Source organism: Eptatretus burgeri, chromosome 7 (assembly GCF_056783735.1).
Source record: "Eptatretus burgeri isolate ZD-2024b chromosome 7, Ebu_testis_v1, whole genome shotgun sequence".
NCBI lineage: Eukaryota > Metazoa > Chordata > Myxini > Myxiniformes > Myxinidae > Eptatretus > Eptatretus burgeri.
The window spans coordinates 46955030-46968485 of record NC_140967.1 but is presented as its reverse complement, the minus strand read 5'-3'; the positions used below and the strand labels follow the sequence as shown (position 1 = coordinate 46968485).

At 44.8% G+C, this 13456-nt stretch overlaps 1 protein-coding gene across 4 annotated transcripts in view; it reads left to right on the top strand.

Moving 5' to 3' along the window:
- TERT (telomerase reverse transcriptase) overlaps positions 1 to 8524 on the top strand; it is an 82902-nt gene extending 74378 nt beyond the window's left edge. For all 4 annotated transcript variants that reach the window (XM_085888356.1, XM_085888354.1, XM_085888355.1 and 1 more), the window contains 2 exons: positions 3735 to 3869; positions 4173 to 8524. In XM_085888356.1, coding sequence (XP_085744482.1) covers positions 3735 to 3869; positions 4173 to 4439 — 402 coding nt within the window. In that variant the 3' untranslated portion in view covers positions 4440 to 8524. The remainder of the gene's footprint in view (positions 1 to 3734; positions 3870 to 4172) is intronic.
- The last annotated feature ends 4932 nt before the right edge of the window (positions 8525 to 13456 follow it).

The following is a 13456-nucleotide window of genomic DNA, read 5'->3' as shown; positions in this document are numbered from 1 at the left end:
GGAATTACAAAACGAGTTGAGGATGGTGAGAGAAGAAAGAGCGAAAACGGAGAATGAAACTTTAAGGAACCACACTGTACAGATCGAACAGCTGGAAGTGAAGGCCAGATTGCAGAATGAGATGCAGGAAAGAGTAATGGAAGAAGAACGAATGAGACAGGAGAAAGAAATCAGTCAATTGAAGGAAATAACGAGATTGCAGAATGAGGAACAAGAGAGACAGTGGAATAGAAAACAAAGAGGATGAATTTGAAACTGAACGACAGAAGGAAAAAAATAGGTTGGAGTACAAGGAGAAAGTGAAGGAGCAAGGAATGAAGCAGGAAGGAGAAATCAGTCGATTGAAGGAAACGGCGAGATTGGAGAAGGAAGAACGAGAGGAACAGTGGAATAGAAAACAAAAAGAACACGAATTTGAGGTTGACCAATTGAAAGAAAAGGCAAGGCTGGAGTGCGAGGAGATAGAGAACGAACAACAAACGAAACAGGAAAAATAACTAAGCCGATTGAAAGAAACAATGAGATTGGAGAAGGAAGAACGAGAGGAACAGTGGGAAAGGAAACAAAAACAATACGAGTTTGAAATTAATCAACTCGAGGAGAGAGCAAAATTGGAGTCCACAGAGATGGAAAAACTCCGGAAAGATAACGAACAGTTAATGGGGCTCAGAGAGGAAGAACGACTCGGATGGGAAGGAAAATGGAGCCAGAAAGAAACAAACTAATAGACACGCAGAGACAACAGAAATAAAATGTACAGAGACACGGGAGATAGAGCGTGAATTGGACGGGGTTAAAGATGGACACACACATTCACAGAGGTAGCGAGGCTTAATGGGGGCGAGCTGGCGGACTGTCTCGTGACCTGGTGCGAGCAGCTGGATCGCCTCCTTCGGGAACGGAGGGAGACTCTATTCTCCCTTGAAGCGAATCACGACCAGGTGGGTTCGGTCATGCCGAGCGAGTTAGAGGGGGCGAGTGCTGTTGACGGGTGCACGAGGAGCTTGGGGGGTATGGAGGCCCCGGGAACCCATGTGGTGGCACGATTCCCCAGTGTGATTGGCCCGGTGTGTGTGGTGAAAGGTGTGAGTGCAGCGGGCGTGTTGAAACGTGCACAGTGTGTGGATGAAACACCGCGTGTGACAGGAACCGCGTGTGTGAGTAGTATAGTGTGTGTGAGTGAAAGGCGATGTGTTATAGAGACAGCGTGTGTGAGGTCGCTGTACGTGAGGGAGATGACAGTCGGTATGCGGGAGAACGCAACCGCATCCCCGTGTCCGAGTGCCATGGTGGAGTGTGTGAGCGTAGTGGCACGCAGGAGTGTGTGCGTTGAACGGCGACGACGACGGGACCAGATGAAGGACAAGGGCCGATTAGCGGCCGCAGCTATTTTGAGCACCGTGCCAGGTTTGCACAGCAGCGAGCATGGGGTCCGTGCTGTGCTACACACAAGGCCGCCATGTGTGCGGCTGCGCAGGTGAAACCCGGTCCGGAAACGCCAACGGTGGATGTTAGCCGATCCCGCTGACAGACAGAAGCTCGGCTGGATTCGGAATTTGGACAGGATGGGTTCTCCACGCGAGCGTGTTTGTAAAGCTCCGACGAGCAGAGCACATGTGTTCGCGTGGGGAACCCCTCGAAACGTGAGGTTCGCTTTGGATGCGCAGAGTGACGTTGTGGCTGCACGGAGGTTGGAATCCGGCAGAAGGTAATTCCTGCCGGATGGTACCGTCCATGAGGGACGAGGTGCGCGGGGCGCAAGCAGCTGCCATGACGTCCCAGAAAAAGAGCGCGGCTGTGAACTGCTGCGCTGGTGGTGCGCATTATGAAAAAAAAAAGGAGTAAAGCAAGCCTCGCTTCGAGTGAACAGGATTCCCAGGCAAGGCGTAGAAGACTCCCTTGTTTGGGGGCACAGGAAGTACTAGTTAGGAGGATGGGTTGGAGTTGGTGAGACTGGCTTCATGGGGACATGGGTTGTACCTCATGGAGCCCGTGGAATGGATTAGCGAGAGGGATTTTAGTTCATATTTAGGAAATGGGAATTTTTTTTGGATTTTTGGAGACACGGACAGACTGGAAATGTGTAGTGAAGACGTAGCTTCGCTACGTAGAGTAAATGGAACGTGCATGAGTTTTAAGGGATGACGAGGGAGCACGAGTTAGTCAGGGGATTTAGTTAGAAGGATGGCAGTGTGGAGTGGTTGGTGTGAGTTGCGAAATGGAAAGTGTGTGAGGAATGAGTGTAGGACAGTGGGCCCAAGTGTGCGAGTGGAGTGAATGTGGTATGCATGGTGCGAATGAATGGTTGGGGGGAGGAGTGATTCCCACCCAAGTGACCCCGGGGTCAGTTTAATGTTAGCTTGTGGGTTATTCAAATTTACTAACAGGAGGTCGTTTTGTTGTTGGTGTCGAAAGAAGGCACGAAACCCGTTTGGAGGGGTGCAAGAGTTCATGGACCGGCTGGGAGCGTGGCTGTGGAAAGTTGAGTATTTGTTTGGTGGGCACCCCGGGCACCGGACTAGTAGGCCAAGGGCCCAAGAGGGGCCGGGATAGTATAGTGGGCATGGGCGACCCGTCGGAAATGGGACCCGTAGCGCCAGAATGCCACGGGGGCAGTGTAGTGGGCACGGGCGACCCTCGGAAAGGGACCCGGGGCATCAACACGCCACGTGGGCATCGGACGGGGGCAATGCCAGAGAGGGCAACCCCCCGCCTTGTAGGGAGCAGCTAGGCTCGGAGGCAGCCTGCGGGCCTGGGGGTGCCATGGTTAGAGTTCGGCAGAGGGGGAGTTCCTGCCAGTTGAGCCACGCTGCCCAGCCAGGAAATTGTGCGAGGGCACGTATGAAAATTTGAGGGCAAGGCCCAAACTTATAATGGACACCAACACAGGCGACGGGAATCATGGTTTTTAGAACTGATAGTTTTAAAGTGTGAGGCGTTTATGGAAAGCCCCGGGGTAGTTTCAGGTTAATGAATGTTAGGGTAGATAGGAGATTACCCCTTCGCACCATCCATCCCTTCGCTCGTTGTAGGCCGCTGGAATCACCTTGGTAGATCGCTGAACTCTGAGGAGGCCATTCTGAGGCTTCGTTGGGCCTCGAGACAGGACGCTAGTCTCTCCCTATTCCCCTCCAGAGAGGGAACGTAGGGGTTGGGAGTAGGCTAGGTTGACAGGATAGGTTAGCCGGACAATGACGATAAAGGGGGTTAGGGAGACAATTGTAAAAGGGAAATAAAAATAAAGAGGGGCTAAATTTTGTTGTTTTTGTGGCAAATTAAGGGAGCGGGTATGGACAGAGACAGGCAAATGCGATAGAGTGGGGGGGGGAGACATTAGGCTAGGTCTGAGCCCGCCTTCAAAGCTGCCGGCACCACCGCACTCCCTCCAAACCTGATGGAACCACACCAGAGGCCGGCCAGCTTCACCTGTCGGCCTGTTGTGCTGCAGCCGCCTGCAAAACTTTAAGTAATTGATCAACTCCCCATGGAAAATATAGTTTAATAAAAGTGACATCATTGGTCACTGGTCTGGCACCATATTGGATCAAAGAAGAAAAAAAACCTTTAAAATACAGAAGAGTTGGCTTGCAACAAGTCCTTCTCAAGACTGTGCAGGGTAAGTTTTCTATGAACACCATCTAGTTAATCTCGTGTTCAAATGTGTTTTTGGTTAATTTCTTCAGAATTGTGAACATCTGGCTAACTTCTATGATCTGAAACCATTGGCTCGGCAGGTCAATTCCATGAAGTGGACACACTGGGGGTGCTCAGAACTGAGATTTTCGACTGGCTTTGCAGCCATGCTTTTGCCACCAAGTTGTCCAAGCATCACCCCATGTATGCACCTATCCTCAAGGCCCTTTCGCAAGGCAAGTCTCAGAGTATCCCGGGCAGTGACGGCACTTCCCCATTTCCCCAAGCTCAGTGTGTGTATGTATGTGCGCGTGCGTGCGAGCTCCATTACGCGCCTTAGACCTTTTATTTATTTATTTTAAGTCCAACAAGGCAGCACTGCCACAAGTCTGGAGAGATAGGTACTCTGCTCCCGCTTCTAAAGAGCTGATTGTGTAATTTGCCCGTCAGGTGATTCGTGTGAGCGGTGGTAAGTTGGTGAGGGTGAGTGGCAGAATTTCTGAAATTGTGCCAAATGATTGTTTTATGTGGTTGCACAGCTCAACAGCAAGCTGAGCAAATGCTGGCACCTGGACTTCACCTCCTGCTGGGCTCCATCACACAGCCTATTTTGCACAAGGACTTCTCCCTCCTGCTGGACTAGTGATTTAAGATTTTTGAATGCAATTGTGCCATGGGATGTGCTTTTTTATATTGATTATGTAGAAGCTAGCATATTGAAGAAGAAAATAATGAATGTTAATAAAAACAAAATTAAGAAATTTCCCTTTGAAAGATTGGTGTGCAATACAAATATCTTGTCTTAAAAGCATGTTTCGCATCAGAGTTTCGATACTTTGCACAGGATCGCTGATAGGGTCTACTTCATTAAAACCCCTGTTTAATCCAACCCTTTGAAATTGTAATTCCACCAAATGATCAATATGTTGACAATTGTTAAGACCAGCATACCAGCCCTGACTAATGTTACGAAAGATGCCACAGGACATTTTAAAAAAATATTTGTATCTACTGTATTTATTTATTTATTTATATTGAGCTCATGCGTTAAGATAAAACAAGACAAAAGAGCGAGAGCTCATATTACTAACAATTTTGCAGAGAAGAACATGTGGAGAATGGCACAGACACATGGACAGCACTACAAGGACAGACTCACGTAGATAGCTTTCAGTTTTCATTGAGATATCCTGCCATCTTGAATCATGAAAGCGATGCATTTACTGTCAAAATTGTACAACTATAATCTGCTGCAGAATTTTTATGGGAGAAAAATTATTTCCAAAAACTCGATTTATAGTTATAAGTAGTTCTGGTCCGATATCTGTATCACGAATTGGCACAGGTCGATATCGGCAATTTTTCGGTAATCGGCATTGGCCGATTGGAGTTGGTGTAAGCGCCGATCACAGATTTACAGTACTGTATACAACCCACAAGCCTTGAGTACCTTTCACCCTTGTTTAGGGTGAATTTCAATGAACAAAAAACAAACAATGTTGAATTATAGACGTTTCAAGGACATGTGCATAAACATTATTTTTTATAAAGAGCTGGCAATCGGCGTGTGATGGGGAGAAAAAATTTGGCTCTGTAATTTGGAAAATGTTAATACGGCAAATGGCTCGGAAATTGGGTGTTATCAAATTTATTTTGCTTTGAAACTCACAAAGAGAAACAACATAACCTTTCTACAGCACACACGATTCATATAAAATAACCGATTGCTTTTGAAACAGCCGCGAGTACAAAGGAAAACGCGATCGCTCATACGCTGCTGGGGTTAAAAGTTAAAACCTACTGCACGTTCTTACTGGCCGAGTGCGTCATGACGTCCTATGTTCCAGGCGTACCCAAGTGCATCGAAGCATCAGCTAAATATATTTTTTCACATTTCAAATGCGGACCGATATTATTTTGGGTCCCTGAGCAAAAGGGGCACATTTCACATGCAGTCTGTAACAGATCCATTATATAACACGTTAACGATTGTTCGGAACGGAATCCCTTTGTAACTCAGACTCCCTGTACTGTATTTTATATAAAACTTGCTTTTCACACGACCAGCCAAGTACGAAACGCTTCATGTTATATCCGTTGGTAACTCACTAAATGAGTACACAGTATCTCATAATTAATTTAATATTGACAGGTCGCTGTACCATTCGATGCACCGATTGAATAGAGAAGGGGTTTTAAATGTACCGATTCACAGCCACTCAATAACGTCAATTATGGACACGGCACCGATCTGGCATGCGATCCACTTCATATGTGCACAATGCACTGGAACGTCATTATTTACCTTTTTAAAAAAAAAATTTAATCAGTAATTGGTTATAGTTGTAGTCAAATTTTCTAATTGGCCCAGCACTAGTTGTAACTATGTTGGAAATATTTGTGACTTCATGTTGTGTATAATTTCATTACTTCACTTTCATTTGTATCACCTCACAATCTGCTTTATCTGCTTTCATTTCGCCCCCCCCCCCGTCACTCCCTGCTTATATGTCGATGAGATGACCCATTACGTAAAGTCGTTGAGACTTCAAGTTTATTATATTTTGAGGACCTTCTGCAGGACTTGTCAGATGTCTTGGTGTTAGCACTCAAAGAGAATCATTTTCTTGTTATTTTCTTTTGGAGGAAATAAAATGCTAATATTCATTGAGCTGCACTCTTTTCATGAAGTACCATACTAAATAGATTTGTACATCTTTACTCTTACAGCTTCTTTGTTGTCAACATTTAAAAAGGTTTCTGCAGTTGAAGGCTTGAGGCATTGTGTTTTCAGGTTGTCCGTCCTGGTCCATTCCCATCTCCTTGAGATGCCGATCAACCTGCTGAAACCACGAGACACGTGGTCGGCCCATTGGCCTCCTCAACTCGTAAGGCTCCCTCACTGAGAGAATCTGGTGAGCAGGATCAGCCTCAGGAAAACGAGCCACATGTCCATGCAGCCGCAGCTGATGTTTACAGATTATGCAGGTAACAAATCTCATCCGAGTCTCTTTCAGCAACTGCTCGTTGGATAAAAAGTCCGACCAGCAATAGCCAAAGATTCTCCAAAGAGACCTGGTACCAAAGTTAAGTCTCCGTCTCAGATCCCTGGTCAGAGTCCAAGTCTCACATCCGTAGAGCAAGACTGGAAGCACCAAGGACCTGAAGACTTGAACTTTCATCGTTCTTCACAGGTACCGACAGCGCCACACCCCATGATCCAGTAAATCCATGACTCCCCAGGCCCGACCCTGACATCGACTGATCAATGGCTCACAGCCAGCGGAGGCATGAAGATTGCTGCCAAGGTAAGTGAATCTCTCCTCGACCTCAACTTCCTCACCTCAAATAGGAACAAACAAGATAGCAGCATCCAAGATGTCATTGAAAGCCTGGACCTTAGTTTTGACCAAGGAAACCCATAATCCCAGCAGCTCCAACTCCTTAATCAGCACCTCAAGGGCCCCCAAAAGGATATTCAGAGTCTCCGCAAAATCAAGATCAGAGATATTGATGCTCCAAAATGATGCACCGCAGCTTGATCTCTCTGACATCCTTACCAGATTCCAGTCCATACAAGCTGAAAAGTGTGGGGGCCTTTCCACAACCCTGACAAACTCCAGTAACAACTGGAAATAAGTCAGAGATGGTATCACCACACCTCACAGTACCCCTTAGTACCAGAGTAGAGTTCAGACATCAGATCGATCAGTTTTTGTGGAATCCCACGAAGACCGAGAATCCTCCAGAGGGCATCCCGATTCACGGATTTGAATGCTTTGCAGACATCAACAGATGCTGCAAGCAGTCCTTGCCAAAACTCTCATCTGTGTTCAGTGAGGACCCGAAGAGCAAAGATACGGTCAATCGTTGACAAGAATTATCTGAGCAAAGACCTTGCCTGCCACTGAGAGCAGTGTCACCCCTTGGGAGTTGTCTCGTTATTGACACCGAGTCTGGTTATTAATAGTATAAATAATCTATTTTACACCCCTTAGCTCCTATAATTTGATCACGTTGCCACAACACTATGAATTCATTCACAAAGAAGGTAGATGTCAGGTGTCTGGGAACTCCATCACATCCATATGCTGTTTGAAAGGGATGTATCAAAAGCTCGAGATATCTTCAGAGAGACAGCCCTGATCTCATGTCAGATAATGAGGGCCTCCACCATTGTTGGGAGAGTAGAAGCAGCTTGTCCAATGTAGAGTGACCAGGTCTGAATCCAAATGGATGATCTAAGATGAGGCTGTTGGAGAAAAGGAATGATTTTATATCAACTGTGATGATGGATTCCATGACCTTGCTGATGATTGGTATCCTGCAATGGTTGACGTGTCCTGATTCTTTGAATAAAGCATGCTCCCGGCAGCTTATCAACACTTTGAGGTTTAAATCACTTTTACTTTAGTTTAAAACACTAAGTGCGGTGGTAAAAGCCGTGCTTTCTCCACACGCAAATCCCCATTCCGTCAGACAGGGAAGAGCTGCCCTTGCCCCCTCCCAGCGGAGATGATGCACCCCATGGGCGGAGCATAAATATGCATGAGGAAAAACATGAATATGCATAAATATACATTTTACATTCAAACTTGGTTACATCACAATTGGAAGTACACTAAGCTAATTTGGCTGTAGTTAAAGGGATCTGTTTTTGCCCCTATTTTAAATGTAATGCTGTGATGTTGGCTGATTTCCAATTTCCCAGGTCGATATCGGAGACCAGTCCTGAAGTGACCATGTAAAACCAGACCATGTAAAAAAAAAAACAAAAAAAAAACATTTAAATATTAATATTTTTAAAATTGCGAAGTGCAAATGTGGAAGCAGGTCACACTTCAAGACCCGCAAATATGTGGGGTCCATGAATCGTGGCATCTGACAGTGTGTACAAAACAAAGCAACACACATGTCAAAAGTAATCTTGTTCATGCAAATACAATCTTGTTTAATAGAAGTATTTTTTCAAACTAAAACTTATTCTGAGCATATTTTTCACGTTAATTTTTTTTGTTTTGTTCCAAATCACTATTCTAATGTAAAAACGCATGTTTCATCAAAAAGAGTGTACTTTGTATCCTGTACATTGAAAAAACAACACACATTACACCAGGAACCTTATTCACACAAAAATAATCCTATTTTCTTAAAAGAAGCATTTTTGACCCAAAAGCTTCTCTGCACAGTTGTTGTTCCGAATCACTGTTCCAATGCAGAAACACGTGTTTTCATCAATTATTGTGTATTTTAACTTGTACGAGGCAAAACAACACATTTTACACTGGGAACCTTATTAATGCAAAAACAGTCACATTTGCTCAATGGAAGCGTTTTTTTTTTTTTAACACAATGGCTTGTTCTGACCCTATTTGTTTGTTCTAAATCACAATTCCAATGCAGAAATGCTTGTTTTCATCAACTGAAGACCATGTGGCCTTCAGAAATTCAGACCTGCCAGACCATGTGACCCATGATTTATTCCTGAACACCAGAGTATCCCCAAGGTTTGGGAAACGTCTGAAGTTTCCCCTCAATTTGTACAGCCTTTCTGGAGGAGGGTTTTAAAGGTTTATTCTTGAAAAAAAAAACAAAAAAGCTGTCAGACCGTGTGACCTCTGCTGCCAGACCGTGTGACCTCTGCTGCCAGACCGTGTGACCTCTGCTGCCAGACCGTGTGACATCTGCTGCCAGACCGTGTGACCTGTGCTGCCAGACCGTGTGACCTGTGCTGCCAGACCGTGTGACCTGTGATTTATTTATGAACACCGTGGTAATCCCCAAGGCTTGGCGAACGTGTGTGTGAAGTTTCTCCTCGATCTGTCCATCCATTTTGGAGAAGAAGATTTTAACGACTTCATGAGGGGGAAACGGTGGGGGATGCTTTGAGACACATTATGGTGGGGACGGGTCATCACTGTCATCAGGAGCGTTGCCAGACGTCCGGTTTTCGACGGGACTGTCCGAGCTTTAAGGGGGCTTGTGCAGTGTTGGGTTTGAGGTACTTACTGACCGACATCAAACATCCGGTCAGAAGTAATTAACACAATTAGTAATTGTTAACCCTTTCTGGTAAAGCATGCAGTGCATGGTTACAATTACTAAATACAAGTATCATGTAAAATATATTGTATGTTTGAGGCGATCAGGATTTCACGATGAGTGGCATGTTTTTATATGAATAGTAATTGTAGCAACATCATTGTGTTGGCTGGGATGCCGCAGTGCGACTCGATGAGAAATTCGTGACGTCATCACGCGTACATTGTCCCCGTGTCACGGAATATACCGTACATCATCACGTGCGGCGTCACAGTACAGGACAGGTGAGCTTCGGTAAGTGTATTTAAATTTTCATGGTCTGCAATGTGCTTATTTCGACTCAGAAATGCAGGACATGGACTTCCTTAAATGTCGGGTTTTAAGCAAATCATAAATCTGGCAATCCTGCTTTATCAGCTCCGAAGGAAACTTCAACACGTGCGCTATCATTTTCATCTATCTATAATTCCAGCAGTGTGTGTGTGGTGTGTCTGTAACCGCTGTTTCTCGACAACTACTGGTCCGATCTAATTGAAACTTGCCAGATATAATGCTGGGGACCTGAGGATGTGCCTTTTCAAGGTTTGATATTAATCAGCCAAGTACTTCCCAAATTATGGCCATTTATTTACCAACCAATGACAGGACACATTGCTGAGTAGGTGTGGCCGATGGTGAAGAGAACCTCAGCCGTGTTTTCCATTACGGGTTTTTTCCCTTCTCTTCTCTTTGTGTTTTTTTCCTTGCGAAAAGGCAAAATACGTTGGCGCTAATTGAATAATTGGCCATTAAAACTAATAATTTATCAAAACGTTTGCAGATCCAGCAGCCTCCACATTCTTGCCCTGGACGAGGAAACGAAGAAGAAGCGCCGTTTCCTCAGCAATGTTGTTTATGAAGAGGTGCTGATGAGATAAAGGTGTGCACCTGGAGAATTTTTTTTATTATTTATAAGCGCCATTTCCTCAGCAATGTTGTTTATGAAGAGGTGCTGATGAGATAAAGGTGTGCACATGGAGACAATTTTTTTTATTATTTATAAGCGCCATTTCCTCAGCAATGTTGTTTTTATGTAGAGGTGCGAACGAGATACAGGTGTGTACATGGAGACAATTTTTTTTTATTATTTATAAGCTCCGTTTCCTCAGCAATGTTGTTTATGTAGAGGTGCTGACGAGATAAAGGTGTGTACATGGAGACAAATTTTTATTATTATTTATTTATTGAAGAAAAATTGTTCTGAAAATAACTTATCAAAAAAAGTGCACAACTTTTTTTGTGTTTCAAAGTGTCAACAATGTTCCTCAGCAATGCTGACGAGATAAAGGTGTGTACATGAAGACAATTTTTATTATTTATAAGCGCCGTTTCCTCAGCAATGTTGTTTATGTAGAGGTGCTGACGAGATAAAGGTGTGTACATGGAGACAATTTTTATTATTATTTATTTATTGAAGAAAAATTGTTCCGAAAATAATTTATCAAAAAAAGTGCACAACTTTTTTTTTGTTTCCAAGTGTCAAAACGGTGTGGCCTTTGGAACTGTTAAGGAATTCAGCTCTACTCAAAATGCTTGCCAACGAAATACATCTCATTTTGGTGGTATGCTTTGCAAACTAATTTTTTTTTAAAAGTATTTTCAAACTAAAAGAATTCGAACATTGAATACCTAATGACACTGTACTTTCAGGTCTCCTACAAATCCTACCCTGTCGCCTCACCATGGCAGAGGAGTGGCAATGGTCAATGGCAGCGAATGTCATGGCAAGCAAAGACAGGGAGGTAAACTTGATTTTAATTTGGATTTTAATTAACTCTGTGTGTGGAAGTATCACAGCAGTTGTTACTTCAATGAAAGCGATAATTTGTGGAATGATGTGAACATTTCGTACGGGCACGCACCACTTCCGGATAGTGATGACTTACTGTATTCTAATAATTTCTCGATTTCTTATGCGCATTTATAGATAAACACAATACCCTAATCCATTCGTCATTTACGAGAACGAAGGAACAGCCTGTGTGGTTGTTTCTGGCACGTGGTTTAAAAGTATATATATATATATATATATATATATATATATATATATATATATATATATATATATATATATATATATATATATACATATATATATATATATATATATATATATATATATATATATATATATATATATATTGTTACGGTTGTGGAAATTCGCATTACACCATTAAAGGGTCTTCAGATGAGATATATCGGTAAGTTCATGTGTCGTTAGCCCAAACCCGTTGTATAGAGGGAATATATGTGATCCATTCGGGCTGTGACGCTTCAGTTAGCCGTTTTTCTTTGGCTATTGTTAATTTGGTGCAAGAACAACAACGAACATCACCACAACCAACATCTCATGATCACGCCATTCACTACACGACGCCACCTTCCACAACTACGCTACCACATCTTCGCCACTCGCCATTCAACGAGCACCGTGCGGGCGCATGCACGAACAAAACCAAAAAATGCTTGTGGGGTTTTTCCACCTAATTTCCCCGCCTGATGCTTCCGCTTGAATCCCCTCCCCCACCACGCTTGGTGTGAAGGGGAGGGGTGCGGCAGCTCACTCCCGATTGGTGGATGCACGGCGTGAGGTGGTTGGAGTGGGGGCACGCCCCCCTTCGAGAGTTTTCTGGAAACTCCTCGAAGGGAGGTGGAGACAGAAATGGGGCGGAGCGAAGGGCGGAGCCGGCCCCTACAAAAGGGTGGGCGTGAAGAGTCGTTGGTTGGTTGTTCCCTTGTCCCAGTTGGAGGCTGAAGGCTCTTGGTTCGTGCAAGCGATCGACAAAAGGCGTGGACGTGAAGGTCGACGAGAACGTCGTTCCTTTTCCTGTTCCCTTGTCCCTGAAGGGGAATTGTGGAGAGTTGCGTTGATCGTCCCTGGTCGGAGGTTCTGTTCGTTCGTCCGAGCTGTCGAGCGGACCACACGAGCGACGCGCGGCACGAGCTCGCGGACCACGCCGGAGGGACTCGGAGTTATGGTCGCCAAGGACTCGACGAGCTCAGGGAAGTCGCGACTTCCTTTTCTTTTTGGGTTTTGTGTAAATGTGTGTGTGTGGCGCCAGTCTGGTCAAGTAGAACTGTTTAAGTGTTGTAATAATTATATTCGGTTTTAACTCTTTCCCTGCTTCCTGTTGACTGTATGGCTGTATATACGTGTGTGTGTGTGTGTGTGTGTGTGTGTGTGTGTGTGTGTGTGTGCGTGTGTGTGTGTGTGTGTGTGTGTGTGTGTGTGTGTGTGTGTGTGTGTGTGTGTGTGTGTGTGTGTAATAAAGTGCTTGCTTGTCCAATTGTTCCCCCGTTTCACTTCGTCTTTTCCTTTAATTGAATCTCCATCTTGTATCACGTAAGGGATTAATAGTGGGTTTTAAAACACCCGGTAATTAATCGGAACCGTCAAGGCCGACGATAACTCCGCTCGGTTATCCCTGTAATATGGAACGAACCGCTCAAGCGGTTCATGTCCGCAGTCGGCCTGTGACGTGGTCCCATCCCTCGGCAGATTACCCGCGCGGGTACTTAGGTATATCGACATTCGGCGATTCACCCTATTTCACGCGGGTAGACTGTGGACTGGGTGGTGGTGGGGTTAAACCCCCACCCGTGACTGGTTTCTGGCGGTAGTCCCAGGAGGGTCGTGACTGAATTGTCCGTCCGGTGGGCGACGCGGTCACGATTCGAGTTATGTGGCCGATCGCACGCCGGTGGGTGTGAATTCGCAACAATATGTATATATTTTTTTTTT